This window comes from Halichoerus grypus, chromosome 4, assembly GCF_964656455.1.
Source record: "Halichoerus grypus chromosome 4, mHalGry1.hap1.1, whole genome shotgun sequence".
Classification (NCBI taxonomy): Eukaryota; Metazoa; Chordata; class Mammalia; order Carnivora; family Phocidae; genus Halichoerus; species Halichoerus grypus.
This window is the reverse complement of record NC_135715.1, coordinates 151,638,662-151,662,860: the sequence shown is the minus strand read 5'-3', so window position 1 is coordinate 151,662,860 and position 24,199 is coordinate 151,638,662. Positions and strand designations below refer to the sequence as shown.

Sequence of the window (24,199 nt, the reverse complement as noted above, 5' to 3'; positions counted from 1 at the left end):
GTCTGTTCAAGTCCCCATCTACATCAGGCGAGTGCCAGCCTGACTTTGATTCTTAGGCTCCTAAAATCCTTTGTCCCACTTCCCACACTGGGAATGAGGTGGGGTGAAAACCATCTTCAAGGGGCCAGCCTGAAGCAAGTCTGAGTGCTAGGCTTGTGTTTCCCCTCACTCAAGGCTGCAAGCCCTTTCTGAGGGAAGCATGTGCTGCATTCCAGGGATATCATGAACTCAAAAATTTATGTGGCGTTTTCCCTAATGGGTTGAGAGAAACCTTTTTTAGAAAAACTTTAGCCAGCACCTCCTAGCCAAAGAGATCATAATACCTGCCCTGAGCGGAATGCTTCAAGCAGGAAGTAAAAAAGTCTTGAGAGCTACAGGCCTGCTGTGTTGACATTTTTAAGTAATGAAGAAAAGGCTCATGACTGGAAAAATGAAGGAAGACGGGCTCACTTAGGTGCCATAAAGCAAGGAAAGACACCAAAAGAGGGTGATCTGCGGGGGGGAGTGGGGGTGGGAGGATTATGTAAAGGGAATGCAGGAGTCTTATCCCCTCCCCGCTTAAGCAATATCAGTCTTTCTGAAAGTTGGAAACTCAGTATTAAAAATTCACTGATGTTGCTGGCCATCTCAAAAAGCCCCATGGGAAGTTCTTTCCTAAAGGGAAGGGATCTTTAATGAAGCAAAACTATCCCTAAATATGTTTTCCAAGTACAGTTCTCCATACCAGTTTTTCTTCAAATGAGGTGCACATGTAGAAGATTCTAGCTCATAGAGGTGGTAGAGCCTTCAGAATAACACATATTTACAAGTAAATGCTTGTTTGACACTTAGGCTTACCCATATTCAATAGGTGGGACACACCACATTTCTCAACACGCCATGATTCACACGAGCATATACACACTGAGGTGTTTGCAGCAATGATAACAAGACTCATAAAGCATTTGCCTAAGCAAAAAGCAGATTTCATTTTTAAGAAGCTCATTATCAAAATATTTGAAAATATTTATGCAGAATTGATATGCCATTTCTTCACCATCTTAAATATAGATATGCATGTTGCCTTTTGCCACATTCGTAATTGTATGAAATAAATGATAGAGAAGATATCGAAAGTTTCAATTTGAGTTAGGCTCAATTTAAAGTCCTTGCTACCATAACTTTTAAATTCAGTCTTTAACCTCAGTGACGATCAAACATGCAGCATATGTATGTATTTTGTACACAGGGCACGATTTTTATTTTCACACTTTTATGGGGAGTGTTATACACCTTTTATGTTGTTAATTGGTCCTCATAATATTCCTCTCTGTGAGTTTTTGATACATGAATGAATAAATGAAAGGGATGTGATAAGGCAGGAAAATAAAGAAAATAAAAGAAATTCTGCAAAATCAATGTAGCATTTTCATTGGGAGAAAGTTTTCACAATACGCCTTTCAATTTTAATACCTAAAAGAATTCACGTGACTCGATGAAAAGTTTGCCACCTTTTCTAGTTGGTGAATGGTATTCCACACCAACAGAGGTGATAGAAGTTGTGTTGTGTTGGTTTTTTCTTTTGGAAGAATAGAAGTCTGAGTCATAGATGGCCAGTAACCCCGGAAGGAGACAGTCCTAACACCTGTGTTGCAAAGTCACCGTCAAGTTCTTCCTCTTAATAATAATATTCTTGGGGCAATGAGTAGGCAAAATATTTGCATTGGGTTTTTAAAAAGCCAAGTATTAACATTGCAGTGCTTCCTTCAACATTTCGTTGGGTTTTGCCCACGCTGAAATCCCATCTACTCATGCAGATAGAGTATATTTCTAGAGTTAAGTTCATTATTAGACACATGAATATCTTTCCTTATAAATTGTTCCAAGTGGTAGTTGGGTTCCTACGCTCACATCCAAAGCTTATTAATATTATAATGTGGCTGAAACACCTCACATTTGCAAAGACACATAGTTGGAAATAATATTATATAATATTAGTCATAAAGAGAGAAAAATAATGAAGTAAAAAAAGGAAATATTTCCACTTGAAAGCTGGCACATAGAGTTTTAATTAGAAAAAAACAAGGAGATAGAATGCTTATTTTTCAAGAATTTTAGAGCTTAATCATACCAGTTTTTCATGATGCCTATTTTTAGTTGCTTTTCCTTTTACTTAAATGAAGACAATTTGATGCATTTTTCAGTTAGAATATAAGCTTCAGGAACTTTTATTTGCTTATTTTATTTGTCATTATAGCCCCAGCACCTAGGTCAGTATCAGATATATAGTAAGTGCTCAATAAATATTGCATTTATCATTCATTTGGTAATTCAGCAAATATTTATTGAGTATCTATCTGCATTTGCCTGCCACTATATTGAAACTGGGGAGTTTTTTAAAAAAGGAGTGAGAAAAATCAGTCTCCACTTTTACCAAGTTCCTCTCTTATACGGGAGAAGGAAACTCACAAAAGAATCTCACTAATGAACTTGAACATTTAAAGATAGCTAAGTGCAAGGGCGCCTGGGTTAAGTGTCTACCTTCAGCTCAGGTCATGGTCCCAGGGTGTTGGATCGAGGCCCGCATTGGGCTCCCTGCTCGGTGGGAAGCCTGCTTCTCCCTCTCCCACTACCCCTGCTTGTGTTCCCTCTCTTGCTGTGTCTCTGTCAAATAAATTAAAAAAAAAAAAAAAAAGATAGCTAAATGCTCTAAAGGAAAGAGGTACTTAGCCATTATTAGCACACATTTTTGGCTCATAAATATCATAAAGATGAAGAAGCAACGTAATTCTTCTGCGAAAACTGAGAAGCTAAGGGGCAAGAAGGAAGGAAAGTCTAAGAGTGTGTGCGAGCAGAAGAGAATAAACTTCTCAGAGTTGCAGTGAACCAAGCTGAACCAATGGAAAGGCAGAGATGAAATGCCACTCCGAGTGGTATGACGTCACTGGGAGGGAGCGGCTGAGAGGAAGCAGGTGTGGGGAGGGGATGTCCTGTCTGCGCACAAAGCAATGTGGCCCAGAGTGGGTCAGTGAGAGTCCACTGGTGGAGGGATGACAGAGGCAAAATACAACCTTATTTAATCATATAGGATGTTTTGTCCCTTAGGAAGTTCCCACATCGTCTTTTTGAAAAGTTAATTTTATGATTTAGACAAATTACTTTTGATTTAATAAAATTATTTTTATAACTGAGTTCTGGAAGGCTCGTTGGGAGGAGAAATGTAAGGATACAGTGTACACTATTTACTAATTGGAGACTATGGCATCCAACTCAAATGGCCTCTGCCACCACAGCAATATTCCCTCCCACTTGTCACCAGTCCAAACCCACATTCTTATCCCTGGTAGCTCTGCCTTGCCTGCCGCTCTGGTCACACAGCTTGGCCACACCACGTCCCTATCTCCATGACGTCATCCTTGGTTGTCCCATCTCTCTTACCCTTTTCTCCACTGGTCTGTCAGAATGGCCTAGAGCCACGCAGGCTAACACACCAGTCCACCCTGCAGAGAGCAAAGGAGCATCTTTCGGACGGCATGAAAGGAAGCTACATTTTTTCCAGTAGCAGGGAAGGAATTAACAGTGACCTCTAGGGGCCTGGCATCTGGACTTTGGTCGAGGGCGGTGGATGCAGTCCAAGCTAGCATCATGGAATTCTATTTTGTTCTCTTTCTTTTCAAAATTTTAACCCAAGTGTTATGATCTTTGAGGGACAGGACGCGTTGTTTTCAAGGGAAGCAGAAAGATGCAGCTTTATGTTGCAAAATAGTTATATAAATATCTCCAGTACTTCCTGATTCGAAGCATCACAGATGAGATCTGCCTGTTTACAAGATGAGGTCAAAGTTCAAAGAAGCAAGCACAAAGCAAAGGTTTTTTGTTTTGTTTTGCTTTGTTTTGATGTATACCCATGTGCCTATGCACGAGTGCGCACACACACACACACACACACACACACACACACACACACCATCCTCAGAACTGAGGGTTCTGGTCACTTTCTATTTCGGAAAACAATTTAGCCACAAGAGAGACTGAATCACATGGTTTCAAAGAATAATATACATTTGCTTGTTTTAAATATCCATCTGTCAGTCACAAGCACATGGAAATCTTATGAACAGTACTGCTAAGTCAAGAAAGACCCCATATTCAAAATTTAAATGCAAATAAGGCTTCCCTGTTGAATAAGTGCCAGAAATAGAAGGAGTAAGAGTCTCTACAGTTAGCTTCTTTAGCATCTGAGCCCCAAGGCTTTAAAAGGGGAACAGTAGTAAGCTATTCTCTACAAATCTGAAATGAAGCAGAAATTAAGCTCTGCAGATGCAATTATTTCTCTTTATGGTCCAAAGCACCAGCTGTGTGGGCTTAAGAGCCATTTGGTGCTCAGGAAGCAGTTTGCCGCTGTTAGCTGTCATTCACACCACGTGCTGAAGGACACGCTTGAGATGCTACAGCCACCGTTCTCTGACTCCATGCTTCAGGAGCTGGAAAAATATGTCCAAAGCTGTAGCTATTCTAGTTTGTGGAAAACAAATATGATTATATTATTCTAATTTTCGTCTACAGTAGAATTATTTTATTAGGGGGTCTAGAAAATAAGAGGGATCCAACAAAGAGAATAATGTCTTCCTTCTTTAAAAAATAAAAAAAACCAAAAACACAAAACCACCATGTGCTATGCAGAATGTCCTCATCAATAACAGAATTTATCCCCAGGAGGATAATACAAACATGTCCTTCTTAGGCATGTTCTGGAAAGGTTAGCATTTTTGCAGATCTTATTTCTCATCATTTTATTTTTTAAATTTCTTTCTGATCGCCTGTTTTTGTTCTTGATTTTTCTCTCACTGGAAGTGGCTTCAAACATGTCAGCCCGTCCCGAAAGGGAGGAGGCCAGGCTGTCACGCCGAAGGGCACCCACCGTGCGTAGCTCTGGGGCTGCATTTTCGGAGGGCTGCTGACTGCCTTGCACACAGGGCACCCAGGGCCAGGATTCCTACCATTCGGGTGAAGAAACAGGGCTATCAGACCCCCACTTCTAAAAGGAGAACACGATGCTGCTGTAGGTTGAAGACAGGTTTCCCCAGAGTTGCTTCAGGAGAGAAGCAAGGTGGATGGCACAGTGGCGGTTTTCATGCCATAGCTCTCCAAACTGTCATCCGTAGCACATTTTACTGTGTGCTGTTTTAATCTTCATCGATTTATGATCAATTTATCAAAATGATGAATTTTGGGTTTCGAATTTCTTATGAGAAAGTGGTGAACAATCCTCCTTAGGTATCTCAGGATTGCTTCCGGGCCAAACGCCAATGGTGAACCTTTGGGCTCCTGCTTTGCACCTGTCCCAAGGAGGCTGCAAGGGGGAGGGACTCGAGAGTTGACACAAGTGAGGAGAATAACAGGGCAAAATCTGCAATAGCGAAGGTTTGCCCTTAAAAAACAAACATGAGTCAGTGTGTGCTACAGAAGCCCTGGGCTGTGGGTGTGTGTTTATAAATCAAGATGAAGATCTAATGGAGCTGATCAACTCTAGCATGAGCTTCTAAACTGCTCCAGAATGCTCCTCCTAGAAGATAAAAACTGTTAGGGCCTCCGAGTTGAAGTAGTGCAAATCTGTACAAATCCCCATCACTACTTTATCAGAGGTAGCAGCCACTGGCTTATTTCAGGCTCACAAAACTCAATCTGTTTCCCTGATCCTTCTTGTTAAATAAATGGTATGTTGTAGCATCCACAATTGTGTGTGCTTTTTAAAAATAAAGTGCGAAGTCTCATACAGACTTAAATACTATTACTTTACACACGGTCAATACCAAATAAGCTTAAAATCACAGTTCTCTTTAAGAGACCAAATATCTAAATGTCCCATGTCTTTTCAGGCAGCTGAAGATACCTGCTCTCTCCTCTTCCCTACGGGAGACATCAGAGGAGTATAACCTGGACTTGTCTGGAAGGGCACTGAATCCCGGACAGGACTGTCTCAATTAATGCCTGGCTCTTCCTGACACAAAGCGCTCCTCCTTGGACATCTCTATTGGCTCTTGCACAAAAAAATGAGTCCACTGGGACTCAAAGAACAATTTCATGGACATGAGGAAGATGCAAATGTGTTTCCAAAATGGGTGTTCTTGCTGCAGGATAGTTTTATGTACAATATTAAAGATATAATTTGGTTTTGGAATATTCACCATCTTAATTAGTTTAGAAGTAACTCCTAGAATATTAGAAAAAATGAATGAAGACCAAGGGAAAACTTCTTTCATTGTTTATATCAATGTTACATTCCTTAGAACCGTAAGAAAGTTTCCGAAACGTTTAGGAAATGAGAACAGTCCGTTTGTTTGTACTACTTCCTGCCACAGGGATGGAAGGTGAGTCCGATAAACAATTATTATACTGTTAAAGTTATGGATGGTGGGGAGACTGGACAGAGGTAGGAACTGAATTATTATAGATAATTATCTTTGGGAAAAGCAAGTTTGAACATTCAACTGTATAAGAGTGAACAATGCAATGAGAGTTTCCAGCTTGGGGGAATTGGAAACTCAGGGAGGGCAGAGGGTTAGTTATGGAAAAGAAGTTGCGTTTCCATCTGCTCTGTTTATTGAACAACTACTATGGGCCAGGCAATACCAATTTTGGCTTCTACATTGGGATCCCATCTTTTCTGCTTACTTTTTGTATTGTGGCATCTTCCATGAATAGCCACCACCGTAAATTCATAAACGACAATACAGGAGGTTGAGTATCTTTTCCTAATCCTGCTAAGGGAGCCTGTGGTGGGGAGTGGAAACACCAGAAGACGTGGATTACAGTCTAGTCCTGCCAGTGACCATAAAATGTTAGAACAATCGCATCATCTCTCTGGGCCCTGATTTTTCTTATTTGTAAAGCAAAGGGATTAGAGGATATGGATGCACAATTTCCAAACATTGGAGTTTGTGCAAGGAATCTAGGAGTCCATATGAACCAAGCCTGTTGACTGTATTAATAAGACTTGCAGACATATGTAATTCCATTTTGCAAATGTGTTGAGAGGTGCTATGATTAAGAAAATGCGTATTTATTTAAGTCATGCACTTATAAAAATTATGTTATTTACAGAGTCAGAAGATGCTCAAAGCCTGGCCACCACATGCCAGCGTTCATGAATAAATTAAGAAGGGGTCTCCATATTAGAAAATGTTGGGAACCACCTTAGATGACAGAGATAATTTCTTAATATTATTTCACTGATATTCTTGAAATTCCATTGTGTAAAGGGAAAATTCTCTTTTTAGATAAGAGTTGAAAGTCTTTTTCCTGCACTAACACTTGTCATCCTTAGCATCCACGGTCTCAATCAAGATGGCAGCCTTTCAGACACGCTCTAAGCGCCTTCATTTGAAGGGCAATGTAGTTTCCACCATGCTGACTGGCAGTTTTGTCTAATGATACACATTTGGCAAGACTTGTTGAGGTGAAGTCTAAGAGCAAAATGGACCATTCAGGGATCTGATTTTGGTTTAAAAAGTACTTTATAATTGAATATTGAATATATTGAAAAGATCAAGTGGTGATGTAGTTATTGAAAAATAAGTGACTTGATCACATCACAATAGGACTTGGTGGCAAAACTGGAAGAATTCAAACCTCTACCCTCAACATGAAGCAGTTCCTCATGTCTCAGCAGAACGTAATAAACAAAAATGCTGCAGTGGTTGCCCCAAAGATGAAGTACTGGAAGACAGGTTTGTTTGGGAGGTAAGTGGCAACTGTGTGACTGAGGGCTTCTGAGACTTGTACCAATTTCCTAATTAGCCACGTGTACCCATCACAAACGGCTTTTTGTTGTTGTTGTTGTTATGAATGGTGTGTCTACATCTGTATGTATCAAACCACACTAGTGAAGTAAACTCTTTCAAACTGTGTGTGTCTGGTATGGTCTGACGGCAGTTCGAGACGCCACACATGGCATCTTCATCTGTGGGGCTTTTTTTCCAGTGGGAAGAACAAATTGGTGGGTGGATTTCCTTCCCCTTTTATAATGTTTCAGCAACAGCTCCCAAGTGCTTTCCATTTAACGTTACCAGATCCCATTTCTTTTTCAGATCCAAGTCCAAATTGTGCGAGGAAGTAAAGACAGCTGTTACCCGACAATCCAAGATCATCACAAAGACTAAATCCCAACTATTGCCATTTTCTGGACCACTACCCTAATTTGTGCCAAGTCTATCTATAACAGTACCCAGACATAAGAACTTTTCGCCCCTTTTAACTACGCTCAAGTGAAGGTGTTTTCCAACAGAAACAAATACCAAAATATCTAAGAATATCTTTCTTTTCATTTTTGTTTAGTCACTCAATTTCTACAAAATAATGCTCAAAATACGAGTAAGTTCTTTCCCCTCCTGTGCAAATGGTATGTGTGGGAGCATTAAACTTGTAAAGCCCTTTTTGAACTTGATTCTCAAAAACGGTCAGGTTGGTCATCTGAATAGAAACTGATTTTCCCCCACCAGAAAGTATTAGGTAGTTTCATTTGAATAAAACAGTGCTGAGTTGAATCTAATAGATACAGTCTTATATTCTGAGAGTTCTAGTCTAAAAGCTGTTTCAAACTTTAGGAAATTCATTTTTGGTTCATTCTTAAGGGCAAAAACAAGGAGACTAAGTTTTGATTACTCTGCTTAAATAGGACACTGCCCCCTTATTAGAAGTTAGGACTTACATAGTGCATTTGTTGTGATGAGCACCAGGTGTTGTTTTAAAGTGTTGCATCACTATGTTGTTCACCTGGAGCTAATATTACACTGTATGTTAACTAACTAGAATTTAAATACAAACTTAAAAAAAAAAGAATGTATACTTGGGAAAGACAGTATCTTTAAATTGTAACATTCATATTCAATATCACAAATAAATATGCTGTATATGTATATTTAATAAATACTGGTGTTGGAAATAATTTCTTAAAAAGACACCAGAATAGTCGTATCACCATAGTATCACCATATACGTTATATTACCGAATAAAAAAGGAAGGTTGAATTTGTAGGTGAAGGACTACTTGCAGGTTTCTAAATGAAGGAACATTTTTATTTTCTACTATGCAATGCCTCAACAACTCTGTGGTGACCCTCTGTGTAGGAGCTTAGATTGATACAAACTTACCTCCTATTTGACTTACAGACACTGGAACCTTTCCAGGCAATTATTATTGTTGCATATAAGATGAAAGGTAAGCATGTTTTCCTTTGCCTACAATTTGCCCCTCTAGGAAAGAAAAGATGCATACGCCTTTAATGCTCCTGAAAAACATGCTACTAATTGCCTTTTCAGTGGTGTTCCTCTCTGTCAATTAAAATTTCCACCTTAGGAAAGCTGAATTTGTAGTGATCATTTTAGAAAAGGCAATTCTGAATTTAGCTCCTAACTGCACACAAGGGATTGGGTGATTACTACGAAGTTATTTAGAAACATTTTTTTTTTAATTAAAAAGAAAGTGTGAGGGTACTAGAGAAGGACTTCACTTCTAGCACCAGCTGACCTCATCTATAAACTATTACTGCACGAGATAATCAGTTGTAAAAGACTGTAAAAATAGTGTAAAAGTTTGTTAAAGAATTAGAAAAACCACGGAGTTCTCTCATGACCAAAGGAATCACATCTGAGGAAAAGTTTTACCTGAAAACAAAAGGAAAAGGAAATATTCACATGCACTTCTATAAAATAGTAATTTTATGAAGATTAGAGGGAAAATTTAAAGTAGGGATAATTAATAATATGGATAGAAACTATTGCATCAATGGAAAACCAAAACAGCATGTAAAATTAGACTTACTTTAAGGAAACATTTAATATTCTCCCCTCATGATCCCATTAAGAACTCCCATGCCCAAAGCCCTGCGGCTGAAGAAAAGGGCTATGTTCATATTTTCAGGACTCTGATGAACTATCACTACTCTAAATACTCGCATGTGTATTTATTAGTTTTAATGCATTACTCCCTGCTTTCATAAGAGTATAGGACCTCTGAGTTACAAATTTCACTTCTACATGACCAGGCCAACAAGTTCTAGAGCTGTAATAATTAACATGGTTTAGTACTGAAACAAAGATAATTAATTTAATATAGAATCTAAAAACAGTGCAGTGAGGCAAGGATGGCCTTTTTAATTAAAGGTGCCAGGTCCACTGGCTATCTATATGGGAAAAAAAAAATCTTGACTCCCTACTTCACATCATTCAAAAAAAAAAAAAAATCAATTCCAGTAGACTAAAGAGCTAAATATGAAAGGCAGAACAATAAAGCTTCTAAAGGAAACCACAAATACCTTCATAACCTTGAGCAACAAATATTTCTTCAACAGAAAACAAAAAGTATGAACCATAAAGCAAAGAACTGGTAAACTGGACTACACTGAAATGGAGCGTGTGTTCATCCAAAGACACTGGTAAAAAGGTCACTGTAGACCGTGCGGAGATACATGCCACACACATATCTGATAAAGATCTTGTATCCAATATATAACTACAAATCAAAGAGAGAAAAGACAATCCCAACAGAAAAAAATAAAAGCGAACTACTTGAATAGGTACTTCACAGAAGATGTACAAATTGCTAATATTGAAAAGGTATTTGAGCTCACGATCATCGGGAAAATGCAAATTAAAGCTAAGACCCATCAGAAGGACCAAAATTAAAAAGACTGATGACACCAGGTGGGGCAAGGATGTAGAGCAAATGCAACCCCAGCAGGCTGCTGGTGCGGATGTCAACTGGTAGTTCCTTTGGAAGTCAGTTTGATGCAATCTACTGAAGGTGAACATAAGCTTCCCCTATGACCCGGCAGCTTTATTCCTAGGTATATACCCAGCAGATACGTGGACGGATATTCACCAACAGACGTGTCCAAGAATGTCTGCAGCAGCACGATGCTCATAGCCAAATGCCCGTCAACAGCAAAATGGATTACAAAATTGCAGTCTCCGCACACTATGAAGTATTATAGAGACAGAGCAAACTTTAGCTACAAGCAACAATGTGAATGAATTCCAGTTATAATGCTGAATGGGAAAGGCCAGAGGAAGAGCATATATTGTACGATTCCATCTATATGAAGCAAAAACAAACAAGAAACAGCAAAAAAACAAAACCCAAAACAAAAAAGGACAAAATTAATATATGGTCCTAGAAAACAAGAGAAAGTTACTTTTGTGGGGACTTGTGACTGGGATGGACAAAGGAGCTTCTTGTTTTGGGTGCTAGGTACATGGATGTGTTCACTTTGTAAAAATTCTTTGATAGGTATGTTTCTGGTATGTGTAATTTGTGTATGTCATTTAAAAATACATGTTTCTAAAGAGAATATGCCAGATCCACTAATTAGTGAGAGAAAGGAAGAAAGGAGAAAAAAGGGAAGTTGGGGTGAGTATAAAGTAAGTGAACGACCTCGAGAGTAATCTTAAACGTTCTCATCACGGGCGCCTGGGTGGCTCAGTTGGTTAAGCGACTGCCTTCGGCTCAGGTCATGATCCTGGAGTCCCGGGATCGAGTCCCGCATCGGGCTCCCTGCTCAGCAGGGAGTCTGCTTCTCCCTCTCCCGCTCCCCCCTCTTGTGCTCTCTCTCTCTCTCACTCTCTCTCTCAAATAAATAAATAAAATCTTTAAAAAAAAAAAGTTCTCATCACAAGAAAAGAATTATAACTATATGAGGTGATAGATATTTACTAAACTTACCGGGGCAATCGTTTCACAATATGTGCATATATCAAATCATTATGTTATCCATCTAAAACTAATACAATGTAGCATGTCCATTATATTTCAAAACTGGGCAAAAGAACATTTTTTAAGTAAGTGAAATAAGGTGGCTGGCTGATCTGTTTCTTTCACTCAGTACTGCCAGGCCTTTGGGTGAATATGGAAATAATTCCGTTCCCAGTTTCCTCCTTAAATGCTGAGAAGCTGACACTGTTTTCCTTGGTTACAAAGCTAGATTTTTGCTGGATTTTATGGAGCTGAGCAGAGAAGATCTGGCCACCATGGCAGCAAAAAAAGTTAATGAGGAAGAGATTGTGGTTTATGCTGTACTGTGATTAACTCCAGATTTTGAAAATGATCTTCAAACCAAAGAGAAGGAGGCAAACAATTCCAAGATTTGCAGGAAACCAACTCAAAAGCCATTAATTTTCTACTGAGTGGCTATTGGATTAGAAGCTGATGAGACCAGAAAGTGAGTGCAGGCTTGTCAAGGCCATGGCTTCCTGAAGTTTCGAAAACCAGAACCTGAGAATGGACAGCACATAATGGAATCACTACAAGGAGATCCAAAGAAAGAGCCCCTCCAATGATAACATATTAACTCCTCAGCATTATACCTTCAAATGGACAATGAAAACTTACAGCTGTTTTTCTCACCAGGAGGAAAGAAGAGCAAAATGACTGTCCTTTCTCTTCCTTTTTCTCTCTTGCACCTAATGGTTTGAATGAATCTGAGTGCTGCAGTCGTTAGCAGAAAACCCCCAGCTTAAAAACAAAAGGCTTTTACTACAATGCCTTCTTGTAAAAACGTAATAAACACATTAGGAATTTACAAAATCTTTCCCAGCAGTATATACCATTTTAAAGAGTGCTTGTGATTGGAGTAGGTTAGAACCTAAACATCTTACCTATTCTGTGCAAAGCAGCATATAGAAGATGTTGTTGTCTATCATATTTAGACCAAGAATTTTGAACCATATTCTAATTACCATAATTATACTTAATTACATGAATTTGAGAGTTCTCACTCAGCATACTAATTGAGATGGCATAATAAAACCATGTATCCTCCTAGGTATCAGCCAAATCCTCCATACTGACGAGGTGCCTCTGACTCTCAGAACTCTTGGCCCTGGTGCTTTGGTATCACGGAAATACCCCACAACCCCTGCGATATGAGAAAAGGTATTCAAACTCGAGCTCAAGGTTTTACATCCGAGTACCAGGTCCAAGTTGTTATTCCAAGAGCGGGGAACCCAAGACTGTAACCAGTCTATTTAGATAGTCACTTTCCCATGTGCTTCTTGCCCCGTGGTATGTGGAAGTCGAAGTCAAGGATAGCGTGTCACCCACACTGCAAACTTGGCAACGACAATGGTCTGATATTTGGTACTTATTACCTCGTTACTTTTTTTCAAGCACAGTTATCTCTTCGTCTGGGCCTACAGGTCACTCCAGGGGCTGGGCAACGAAGTGGCGGCTGAGAACAAGTTAGGGCCGTGTGGCCAGGCCAGAGCAGAAAACGTGGAGTGCCGCCAATACTTCCATTCCCCATTGCAGGACAGCGGCAGAAATTCAAAGATAAGGAAATACCGGCTGCTCACCCATTATAATAGGGCAATGCCACGGTTTGTCAGTAACGCTAGCCAGGCACAGGGGGCGGGCGGGAAGCACGGGTAGGGCCGGCCCGAGCTGCGCGGCTAGAGACGCTCTAGGCCAGTTCTGACACCCGAGGGCTGCATCAGAATCACCTCCCAGAGGACTTGTTAAGACACATGGCTGTGTAGCTGCCGAGAAGCGCTGGTATTTTTCTTGGTGGTTCTCAAACTCCAAGATGCTTAATCACCTGGTGATTTTCTTGTAAGCGCCTATTTCCAAGCTCTGTCCTGGAGATTCTGATTCAGTTGGGAAGGGCTATAGCCCAGGTATCTGCATGGTTGTTTGGCTGAGTTTTAAAAACAAGCTTTCCTTGTGATTTTTGACCCCTCTCTAATCTCATGACCAAAGACCAGGGTTTCATATTCTATTTCTGAGCTGAAAATTTCAAAATAATTGCTTGCAACAATTACATTTATCCTAATTACTAGTGCTTGCTCCCTATGGAAAAAAAAAGGAGGCAGGGAGGGGGTGGGGGGACGGAGTAATGGGGTGATGGTCATTAAGGAGGGCACGGGATGTAATGAGCACTGGGTATTATATAAGACTGCTGAATCACTGACCTCTACCTCTGAAACTACTAATAGTACACTATACGTTAAGTAATTGAATTTAAATTTTAAAGAAAAGGCATCACTACATGTATTGAAAACATTAAGAACTCTCACTTCCAGTCTGTATTGTTCAAGGACGCTCTCCCCAGCTGGCGAGCTTGGTTTAGGAAACTCTGAGGAGGCACATTTCACCCTGGTGCATACAGAAGCTTTCTTGCTAAGGTTTGGAAAAGCTTTTTCAAGTCAAGTCACAACCCACCTAGAATGAATTTCATGACCAAAAATTATTGAGTATTTCAATGACAAGACTAGAAGTGATGGATTATATGCAAAAACACTGTCATTTAAAACTACTTTGTAGAGATATTTTTAAATCCAGGCAGAACACCTACCACAAAGTCTGAGATTAAATGGCTTCTCTATTGGAAATAAACTCTGGGAAATGTATTGTTGCTAATCATCATAATGAACAATCTGCAGAGACGGTATTTAGGAAAATTTAACAAGTAGACCCGTGAAATATTGGTCCTCTCTGTCGTGGACTTAAATTTCCATTCGGGAAACAACCCCGTGATGATCGGGAGGGGACTGGATAAACGTATCCATACAACAGAAGACTGTGCCACAGTAAAAAAGAACAAAGAGCAAAAGAGACAAAGTAAAGAACAAAGTCTATAAAGTATTAGCTTTTGTCTACTAAAGCAGGAGATAAGAATCTATATTTTTATTTTGTTTTGGAAGCATATGCATAAAGCTGTGCAAAAGCAAGTAAAAACAACGGTTAACTTGAGAGGGGGCGTGGGAACTGAGCAGATGGGGGAATGACGGGATGGAAAATTTGCATTGTATTTCTATCTATCCTTACTTGCACGTTGAACAGTGTGAATGTATTACATATTTTTTTACACATTTTTTAAAAACACCTCAGTTCCAGATTTCTAATCACCTATTTCAGGAACTACCAATCTACCGCTCTAGGTACACGATGCGGTAGACCGAGAGAAAGTAATGCTATTCTCTACCTGCACCAATAAACACAAAGGCTTCTGAGAATTTCTTTATGGGAGCGATTTTTTTTAAGTCAAAAATTAAAAGAAAGTGCCCCCCCAAAATACTTTCAATGAATGTTTCTGGTTTATAAAAGGTCAGTGAAATTCAATTACACAGAAAACATATAATGTTTGAATGGTAAAGCCTTTCGGTGCGATATTACACTGACACACAACATGAGAACATACCTTGAAATACAAAAATACAGTTGTGATCCAGGAAATGGCACCAAATTAGAACAGTTTTATTATTTAACATACCAATGTATATACATTATCCTCCCAAATAAGAAACAATTTAATTCCAAAGTAGTTTCCAAAAATGAATCCTTATTGTAAATTTGGAAAAAAAAAAAAAGTCCTGCAAATTAACATAAACAATTTTGATCCTTGACTAAAATATGCACCCTGTACCAATCACCCTCTCCTACAAAATGTATATTATAAATAAAACTTTCAAAAAAGATCTTGGATGTTTATTTCACATCGTACAGAATGCTTGCCATTATCTGAAAGGCTTTCAGCCCTTGACTGTATTAGCTGTTTAAAATATTTACTCAAATTTGGGTGAAAACAACACTCTGCAAATATTAGCCTATGTAGGATCATATACGAGGCTTACCAGAAACAGGAAAATATAATCTTACTGGACTACTTCTGTCACTTTTTCTACAATAAGAATGACTCTGTTTTCTACTGTTAAAAGCAACGACAAGAGCCGAACAAATTAAAAGTCCTGTTGCAATGTCAGTTTTCTCTTTTCAAATAGAAACCACATGTAGGGGCATTTTACCCGGTCATACATTTCTACTTCCTAGGACCAAGCCCTTCTTGAAGTGGACTGGTTAAGATCACACTACGGGATTCGGAATAATGCTGTCCATCAGCAATAGGTACTGTTTGGGTTTCAACGTCTTCAACCTCTCTTAGCCCTAGTCAAGACAGCACAAGCCAGCCAGATGCCGCGGCCTGAAAAACAAAAAGGCTTCCTAGTCAGTTTTCACGCCATCCAGCACCGTGCCTAGCAAAGAGGAGGCACTCAATAAATATTTGATGAATGAATGCAATTACCGCTTGGGACCATTTACTCTACTTAGAAATAGTAATGATTTATGAGCAATATGCTGATTGCAGGTACACAGATCTAACATGATGGCTAAACAAAGAACACGTATGACATGGCACAGACACTGTTAGCTTCTATAATCCTGTCCCAGGACAGACTGTGTAATTTAAGGTTTAAAACTATTCCAATAATAAAAATTGATTAGTCAAATATTTTTTTTTTTATTTTGCCAAGGGTCTCTAACAGTATTAGCCTTTGGCAATTCCCAAACATACAATGAATCCCAAACAAAACAAAACAAAACAAAACAAAATTGCACTGTTACAAGGAAACAAGTCCGTGAAAGCAGAGAGGAGGAGCCAGTTAAGGAACAGCGACTTCCAGGAGACGGTTGTTTTTTCGTTTGCAGGTTGGGACACTCCCATTTTTCTGGTTGCCCTGAATAAACTTCACACATACTTTATCCTGTCTGAACTGCACCAGGAACCTAGAAGAAGAGAATAGGACAAATTAGAGAAAAGCACACACACAAGAGCGGATGATGATACTAACATGAGCTTTTGTTTCTTAATGGATAGTGACCTTGACAAACATTCCTACTTTCTTTCAGCACTTCCTGAAGTCACCACTTAGCCCCAAGGAAACCGAAGTTCATTAACTCACCATATTCCAGCAAGGGGAGAAGGCCTAAGAAGAATTATTTCCATGTTCCAAATGGAAAAAAATCTCCCATTTTTCTCCATTTTTGCATAGCAAAAATATAAGCTGGGGGTCGGGTCCTATTAAATTATCACCAATTTCAGAAAATGAAATGAAAAATTTCAGGAAAGGGGTCTAGAGATCCTCCAGACTATGATTTCCAGACACTGGTTACTCACCTATTTCCTAAACAATTTTTGTTATATCCACATACTATGCTAATAGTTGTTTCTACCATAAATAAATATGTTTCAAATAGCTGTGACCTATGGAATAATAATAATAATAAAATCACAAGTTCAATCTGCCCCTTATGTTTTTTGATATCCACCAAATGGATATTAAATGGATATTAAAATATATATATAATTTATATATATACATAAACTATAAAGTTTACAAAATCTATCAGTGTACACCCAAAGCCCCCTCTTACCCTACCAGTAGTATGTGTGGGACACCGTGAGAAACCATATTCTAGTCCGAATCTTTCCTGTCACAGACCATCAGGGATCAAGTACTTGTCCGTAAGATTATCCATCACACCTTCCTACCACACACATACCGCCTTCCTCCTGGGCTGGGTGCTGGGGGGGACACCCAGACCTATCCAATGAGGTCCTTGCCTGCAAGGACGGCATATCTGCGGAGGCAGGAGAGTGGCATGGCTGGTCCAGAACCCAGGCTCTCCCAGCTCAAAGCCAGTGCTCTTCTTTCCACCAAAGAGTTATAGCACAATGTTACCACATATCCAGTATGCTTCTCAGGGAACAGTTTTCTGAGTTGTTGGCATATAGCTGAGTCACTCTACCAACCATGTGACAGACCACATGCTCACTGGATCCACCCAAGTGCAAACATCAAAACAGCTCTGTTCTGTGCACATTAGTCTCAGTGTCAAGGTCTACAGAGCCCGTGCTTTGCAAACATTATCTACTGGACTAAAATGTGACACATAAACTCCTGATTTATCAGTTGCTTTAGGAGGATAGTATTTCCGAGCTTCTAAATAGGCTGTTCCTTTTCAACTTGAAGGCACTGAAAAGAAAGAGCTATCATTCCAAAATCGCATCACAGATATAGATACTTATATCTACGCGCCTCAAAGAAAGAAAGCACCTTTCATCAAGTCTAATGCCAATACACACGTTTAAAAAATCAGATATTTTGACATTTTAATTTTCAAAGACCACTTTTAGTATAATAAAAGTATAGGGAGTTCTTTTCCCCATAACTTTAGCATTGGCTGTCTTCATGTTCACGATTCATGAGTGCAATTCACTCCAGAAACAACAATAATAGCGAAGATACACAGAGTATTTGCCACGCACGGCACTGTTCCTAGTAAGCTACATATATTAATGCAACTTTGAAATAATCCTATGAGGCAAGTAATATTTCTATTTCATAGAAGAGAAAACTGAAGCATGGCCCACAGGAAGGACACGGTACTCAGAGAATCATATTCGCCAGCAAACAATAATGTTGAACGCATCCTTTCATAGCATCAATACTAGTAAGAACTTCACAGCGAAAAGAATTTAGATGATTCGATTTAAAATATTCACAGAAACAACTGTACCAGTTAAAATGATACGTCTGTGTGTGTATGCATGTACATATACGCACATGTGTTTAAAATGTTTAATAGATAGAACAAATTCACTTTGGTTTTTTTCAACACATTCAGGACTTCATTTTTAGAAATTTTTTAGAAATATTACACATTTAAGGTCATCCTTAAAATGCAATCTATTTATGGACTGAAAGGTTTGGGAGTTGAAGGACTGGGAATTACAAAGGAGGTTAAAACTGCTCTAAGGAGTAAATAGGACTTTGCCTCTCCTCCTGGAAATCAACATCCAGTTTATCCAGAATGGCTATGGAGACTGGGTTTGTTAAAATAATTACTTCTACTTCTGAGAAGGACACGCTGAGGAAGGTTTTGGTCACTGAGCTGCACACCGTTTATAATACTAATCTGTAGAGCGGCAGTGAAATGGATTAAAGCCACTTAGGGCTGAAAAAAATACATGGGCAAGGGTGCCCATGACTTTGTCAAATTTTGTTTAAATTTAAAATGTTCTCCAAGGAGGTGTATAATCCCTGCTTATGAGCTCTCGAGGTTAGTAAACGGGCTCCCCGGGCCCTTGCTCTGCCCCACAGCTCCCTTGCTGCCTGGGCAGGGACCCACCATTGCTACGCGGGGTTCCATCAGCTACTCTGTTTCTGTGAAACCAACCAACAATTAGGAACTGGAGAAAGAAAGGTGTTATGGACTGGTTTACAATGCTACCAAATGTTTTGTTTTCTTCACATGGCCACCCTGTCAACTTGCACGCACACAAGCATGTTTACTGCAAGCTGACACAACCAGAACATCATACCCCACCCCCCGCCCCCATGACAAGGCAGGGGCTCTGCCACCCACGAGCGAACTCTCCCACAATCATGTGCCTCACCCACAAACCGTGAGAACCACGGGAGGGGCTCTGTGGTTGATTCTGTATGAGGAACACAGCTCACGCTAGCCCACCCAGCCCCTCAGGAGAGTCATGATGTACGACAGGATGGTGCATCTGGGAAGAGCTATAGTAAAGGATTATAAATTTCCACCAACGAATACTTTCTTCACAGCAGAGGCAGTGTTCTTAGAATACCAGCTTGGGAAATGCTTTAAAAGTAGCAATCCTTTGTACCCTGGATGTTGACGTGGCTTTCTCTGTAAAGACAGCCTCGTTAATGGGGTGAGCCAACCAGGAGGCTGCGTCATCCATGTACCAAGGAGCTCCTGCCTCTGGAACAAACAGAATCTTCCCAGGATTGGTGGGAATGATCAGTTCCACCAAAACTGAAGCCCTGCATCTCAAGCTCTAACAAATTTCAGCTAAAGGGAGTTTAAAGTTCTAAGGGGCCCTAACAGTTTAAAATCTTAGTTGACTGGAGCACGACTAGTCATTTTATTTTTTTTCCCCTAATATGAGAAAGGATCCAACGACAAAAATTATCTAGTCCAAACTGCAATTTCCAATGTAGAGGATACATAAAGGTCAATCTCCCACCAACTTAAACATCATTCTTAATGTACAATGAGAACAGATGATGGACCTAAGGTTTTGTAAATCCCAAAACATCAAGGAAGGTTAGTCTGGCTTATGCAGGGATAAGAATGGGTATGAAATTATTTTAGAAAGACTTTTGGAAGCACCATCAGCATCACGGGGACCCTGTTAGAAAGCAGAGCCTCAGGCCCTGCCGTAGGCCCGCTGCATAGGAACCGAACAGGATCCCTGAGTGATTTGTTTGCATATTCAGGCTTGAGAAGCACTGACCTAACCTATCACTCATTCTGAAAGAGCTATTTAAAAAAAATTCCTCAGTGATTTGGTGAAAAAAAAGGCGTCACAAATATAACACATCCAAAACAGCACTCTTGACTTCACGCCCCTTGGCCGCCCCCAAACCCCTCTTTCTTCAGTGTCATCTATTGCAGTAAATGGTACCACCATTTGGGCTCAGGCCCCAAACCTAGCATCTAATCTGTTAATAAGTCCTCTTTGTTTTCCTCCAAATTACATTTGGAATCTGACTACTTCTCACTACCTCCCACTCACACCCTAGCCTAAGCCACATCATCCTAGACAGCTCAGAGAAGCTCCTAACTTTTTTCTGCTTCCACTCTTGCCTCCCTAGAGCTATCTTCCACGCTGCAGCCAAAGCGATCTTTGAAAATCACAAATCGGATCATGCCGCCTCCTTGCTTAAATCCTGTAATGGCATTCCATCATCCACAGTAAAATCTCAGCTCCTTAGCTAAGCTCCTCCAGCTCTACAGGGCCGGGTCTCCGCCTGTCTCTCCCGAGTCTTTTCCTACCATTTCACTCTGCCACTTTCACTGCTGTCTCAGGGCCTTTACACCTGCTGTCCTCTGCCCTGGAAGGCACCTCCCGGGTTGTTGCCTGGCTTGCTCCCTTGATTCCAGTCTTGACTCAAATGTCACGGCATCAAACAAGGCTCCCTGACCTCCCGATCAAAAATAGAGCACCCTCTGGCCCTCACCCTGCTTTGTTTCCCTCCACAGGCACTTGTCACTAACCAAAGTCATATCTCCTATTTCTTATTTATGCATATTTATCTCTTTCACCAGGATGTCCGGGACATGAAGGCAAGGACTAGACCACCACCATTCACTGCCCATCCACCATTTAGAACAAATCCCAGACACACACTCGCTACTTAAAGGTAGCGGCTGTATAAACAGATGAGACCGGAGTGCTCGACTACAGCAATAAAGCTAAAAGTGAGACGGCACATTCAAACGATGATGTACATACTCATCAGAAATTTCGATATTGAGCTTCTGTTTGGTTTGGCTGAGAGTCGTCCGATACAGCTTGGTGGCCATTTCAATCAGGTGATCACTGCTGAAGAGAAAGTCTCCTTTACTGGCTGCTTCAGACCCCTGCAAGGACAAAGCAAGAGGTAGACTATCATAATTAAGGAGAGCTTAGGACGTAAATGTTTACAAGCTTGGCTGAACACATATTTACAGTCTCTTGAAAACATCAGCTACTGGAGTCCACTCTTCCAAATAAACGATAACAACAGAAGAGGCATTTCTTCCAACTTGCTCCAAGCACTCTCAGTAAGGTTACCTAACCTTGTGCTACCCCAAAGTTGGTAGATGGACCAGAGGCACCATCAGCATGACGGGGAGCTTGTTAGAAAGCAGAGCCTCAGGCCCTGCTGTAGGCCCGCTGCATAGGAACCGAACAGGATCCCTGAGTGATTTGTTTGCACATTCAGGGTTGAGAAGCACTGACCTAACCTATCACTCATTCTGAAAGAGCTATTTAAAAAAATTCCTCAGTGATTTGGTGAAAAAAAAAAAAAAGAACAACAACAACAACACTCCCAACAAATATCTGAGGGCAGTGACTCTTCACCTAAGCTACACAGGGAGCTTGCAAACAGGAGGATGGTTTTGTGCCCCATTCCAAGAAACTCTGATCTGGTGGGAGTGGGGGTGGGGTGGGGTACGGCCTGGACATTAGCATTATAAAGTGTAATCAAAGTTCAGAATCACTGTCTTAGGACTGGATATGCTCCTTTTAAGTTAAGACCCACAGGAGGGAAAACAGGCTGAACTGAGCATAGGGGATTTTCCTAAGCGTAGAAGCAGCAAGACAGGTGGGCCACCAACTAGATGCATGTCCCTAAATATGATTCATATTTGCTGACATCTACTTATTCAGGGACTATTTATTATAGGGTAGGCACTATACATAGTGTCTCATTTAATCCTTTTAACAACATTATGAAGTAGTACTAGTATTCTCTCCATATTTTAAAGAGGAGAAAAAGTACATAGGAACATGGAAGTTAAATGACTTGGCCAAGGTCACTGTAAAGTTAGTGAGACCAACTCCAGAGCCTGCATTCTTAGCTATGCCATTCAAATCAGGAGGTCCTAGGTTAAACTAAAAAAGCACAAAACATTAAAAAATCTTTAGGTCAAAATTATTAGGCAGTTGTTTTATTGTGGTTGCCTTCTTTAATAAAAAACTCACAAATTAAAGATGAACAAAGGGACATTTACTAAGTTGGTATATAGAATAAACAACAGGAGGAAGCATAAAATATCCTGATATTTCCATGGTTTTTCTCAAAATAATGCACATCACAGTGAGTGCATACCAAAGCTGCTCAGTGAAATTAGAACTCAATGAACAAGTTAATAAATGTGATTAATCAATGCAATTTCAGTTAATCAATTTCAATTACTGAAAAACCAAGCCTGAGATTTTACGTGGGAGTGAATATAGCCAAAATCTGCAAATTAAGGTTATAATGTATAAACTTCAAGTAGTAACATTCTTCAGATGTGGAAAATTCTAATTCAGTGGCTCAGAGATTGGGAAAATGCAGAAATCTTTAGGTCAAATCAATAGTTGAACCTTTACCTCTTTGAGGTGGACGGCAAAGAAGCCATCGTTTTGTGAGCTCATCGATACTTTGGTCACATCCACCAAGGGAACCTCTGATTTGATCTGCCCTGACTTTTGATCAGCAAGAAGGAGATTATTATTTGTTAAGAGGAAAATCCGAGATGTGCTCTAAAAGAAAACAAAACAAAACAAATAAGGATGTAAAACCAATGATCAAAAATACCCCAAGTGGGTCCATGAGTTTAAAGCATTTGTTATTTGCAGAAATGCCCATTTGATTCCGTATCTTTCAGCACACATACCTAGGTAAACTGAGAACACACTAAAAACATAGACAATAGATCTTAAGTCATATAAGTTTCAGAGAACAAGCAAAATTCCACCTAAACTTAAAGGTAAGGGGAAACAGCTCCCTTTATAGGAACTCTGCTGAGAATATGAAAGGCAAATCAGAATAATCAGAAAATGAAAGATGACTGTCCCAACTGATAAACACTTCTTACACGTCTTCAGGGTTAGCATTTTTACCTTCCCATTGGCACGGTTAATTTTGTTCACAACTTCAGCAATGATAATCTTTTCTTCAATGGCATCCTTGAGTTTCTTATACTTGGGATTCTTGTTGATTTCCAGGTAAGCTCCTTGGAATGGCTGCCCAACGCTATAGGAAAAAATTCCCTCACATTAGAAACAGTACCGGATGGAGGCATTACTGGAGAAAGGTAACACGTCAGCTGATTCTGAAGCGCATAACTTCATCAAAGTTAATTTTATCCATTTTATTCGTTTCCTAAATACAAGTTGGAAATGAAACCTGGAACCTACTTTAAATATACTTTTGATGGGATCATGGCATTTTGTAGGTAGCACTTTGATAAAAATCTTATCGTATGGAACAATCAAGCTAGAAACCAGTCACAAGAAAGAGAGTCAGGACCCACGTGCATGGTCTCATGTGAAGGGAAAGGCAATTCCTTCTAATCTGGTAATAGAAAGTTAACAGCTGCCCACAAAGGACTTTTAGTGCCTTTCAACAATATGTGGCAATGGAAAAAAGGACACAGATCATTACCAACACCTGCTTCAAAGGGAAATTTCATTTTCTTGCAGAGAATAAGAAAACCAAGAGGCCGTCCAGGGGAGCATAGATCCAGAGCAAGCACTTTAGAAGAGAACTACAGAGCACTTAATACTATCATGTAACTCTGGCTCTAGATCAGGCCTTTCCTCCAAGGATATGCCCCTAAATGGACAAGGTAAACATTCAGAACCAGAGCGGTTTTCTTTCAGACAAACTCCATCTTGCGAGCAGCACAATCATGTACTAAGATGCCCATTTCCCTAAAGGCTTGTGGGGTGACACTTTGAGGAAAGCCTCTTCCAAGACACCAAAAAAAAAGAAAAAAACCCACACACATACACACACACATAAAAACCACCCAAAAAAAACAACCGTGGCTTCATTTTGAGCTATAAAGTTCTGGCAATTTGCAAATACAACT

At 40.0% G+C, this 24,199-nt stretch overlaps 1 protein-coding gene across 6 annotated transcripts in view; it reads right to left on the bottom strand.

The window, feature by feature from the left end:
• Positions 1 to 15,208: 15,208 nt before the first annotated feature.
• The window catches only part of MYO1B (myosin IB), a 179,081-nt gene continuing 170,090 nt past the window's right edge, over positions 15,209 to 24,199 (bottom strand). For all 6 annotated transcript variants that reach the window (XM_078071123.1, XM_078071121.1, XM_078071125.1 and 3 more), the window contains 4 exons: positions 23,226 to 23,358; positions 22,713 to 22,865; positions 21,084 to 21,211; positions 15,209 to 16,537 (listed from right to left, as the gene is read on the bottom strand). In XM_078071123.1, coding sequence (XP_077927249.1) covers positions 16,414 to 16,537; positions 21,084 to 21,211; positions 22,713 to 22,865; positions 23,226 to 23,358 — 538 coding nt within the window. In that variant the 3' untranslated portion in view covers positions 15,209 to 16,413. The remainder of the gene's footprint in view (positions 16,538 to 21,083; positions 21,212 to 22,712; positions 22,866 to 23,225; positions 23,359 to 24,199) is intronic.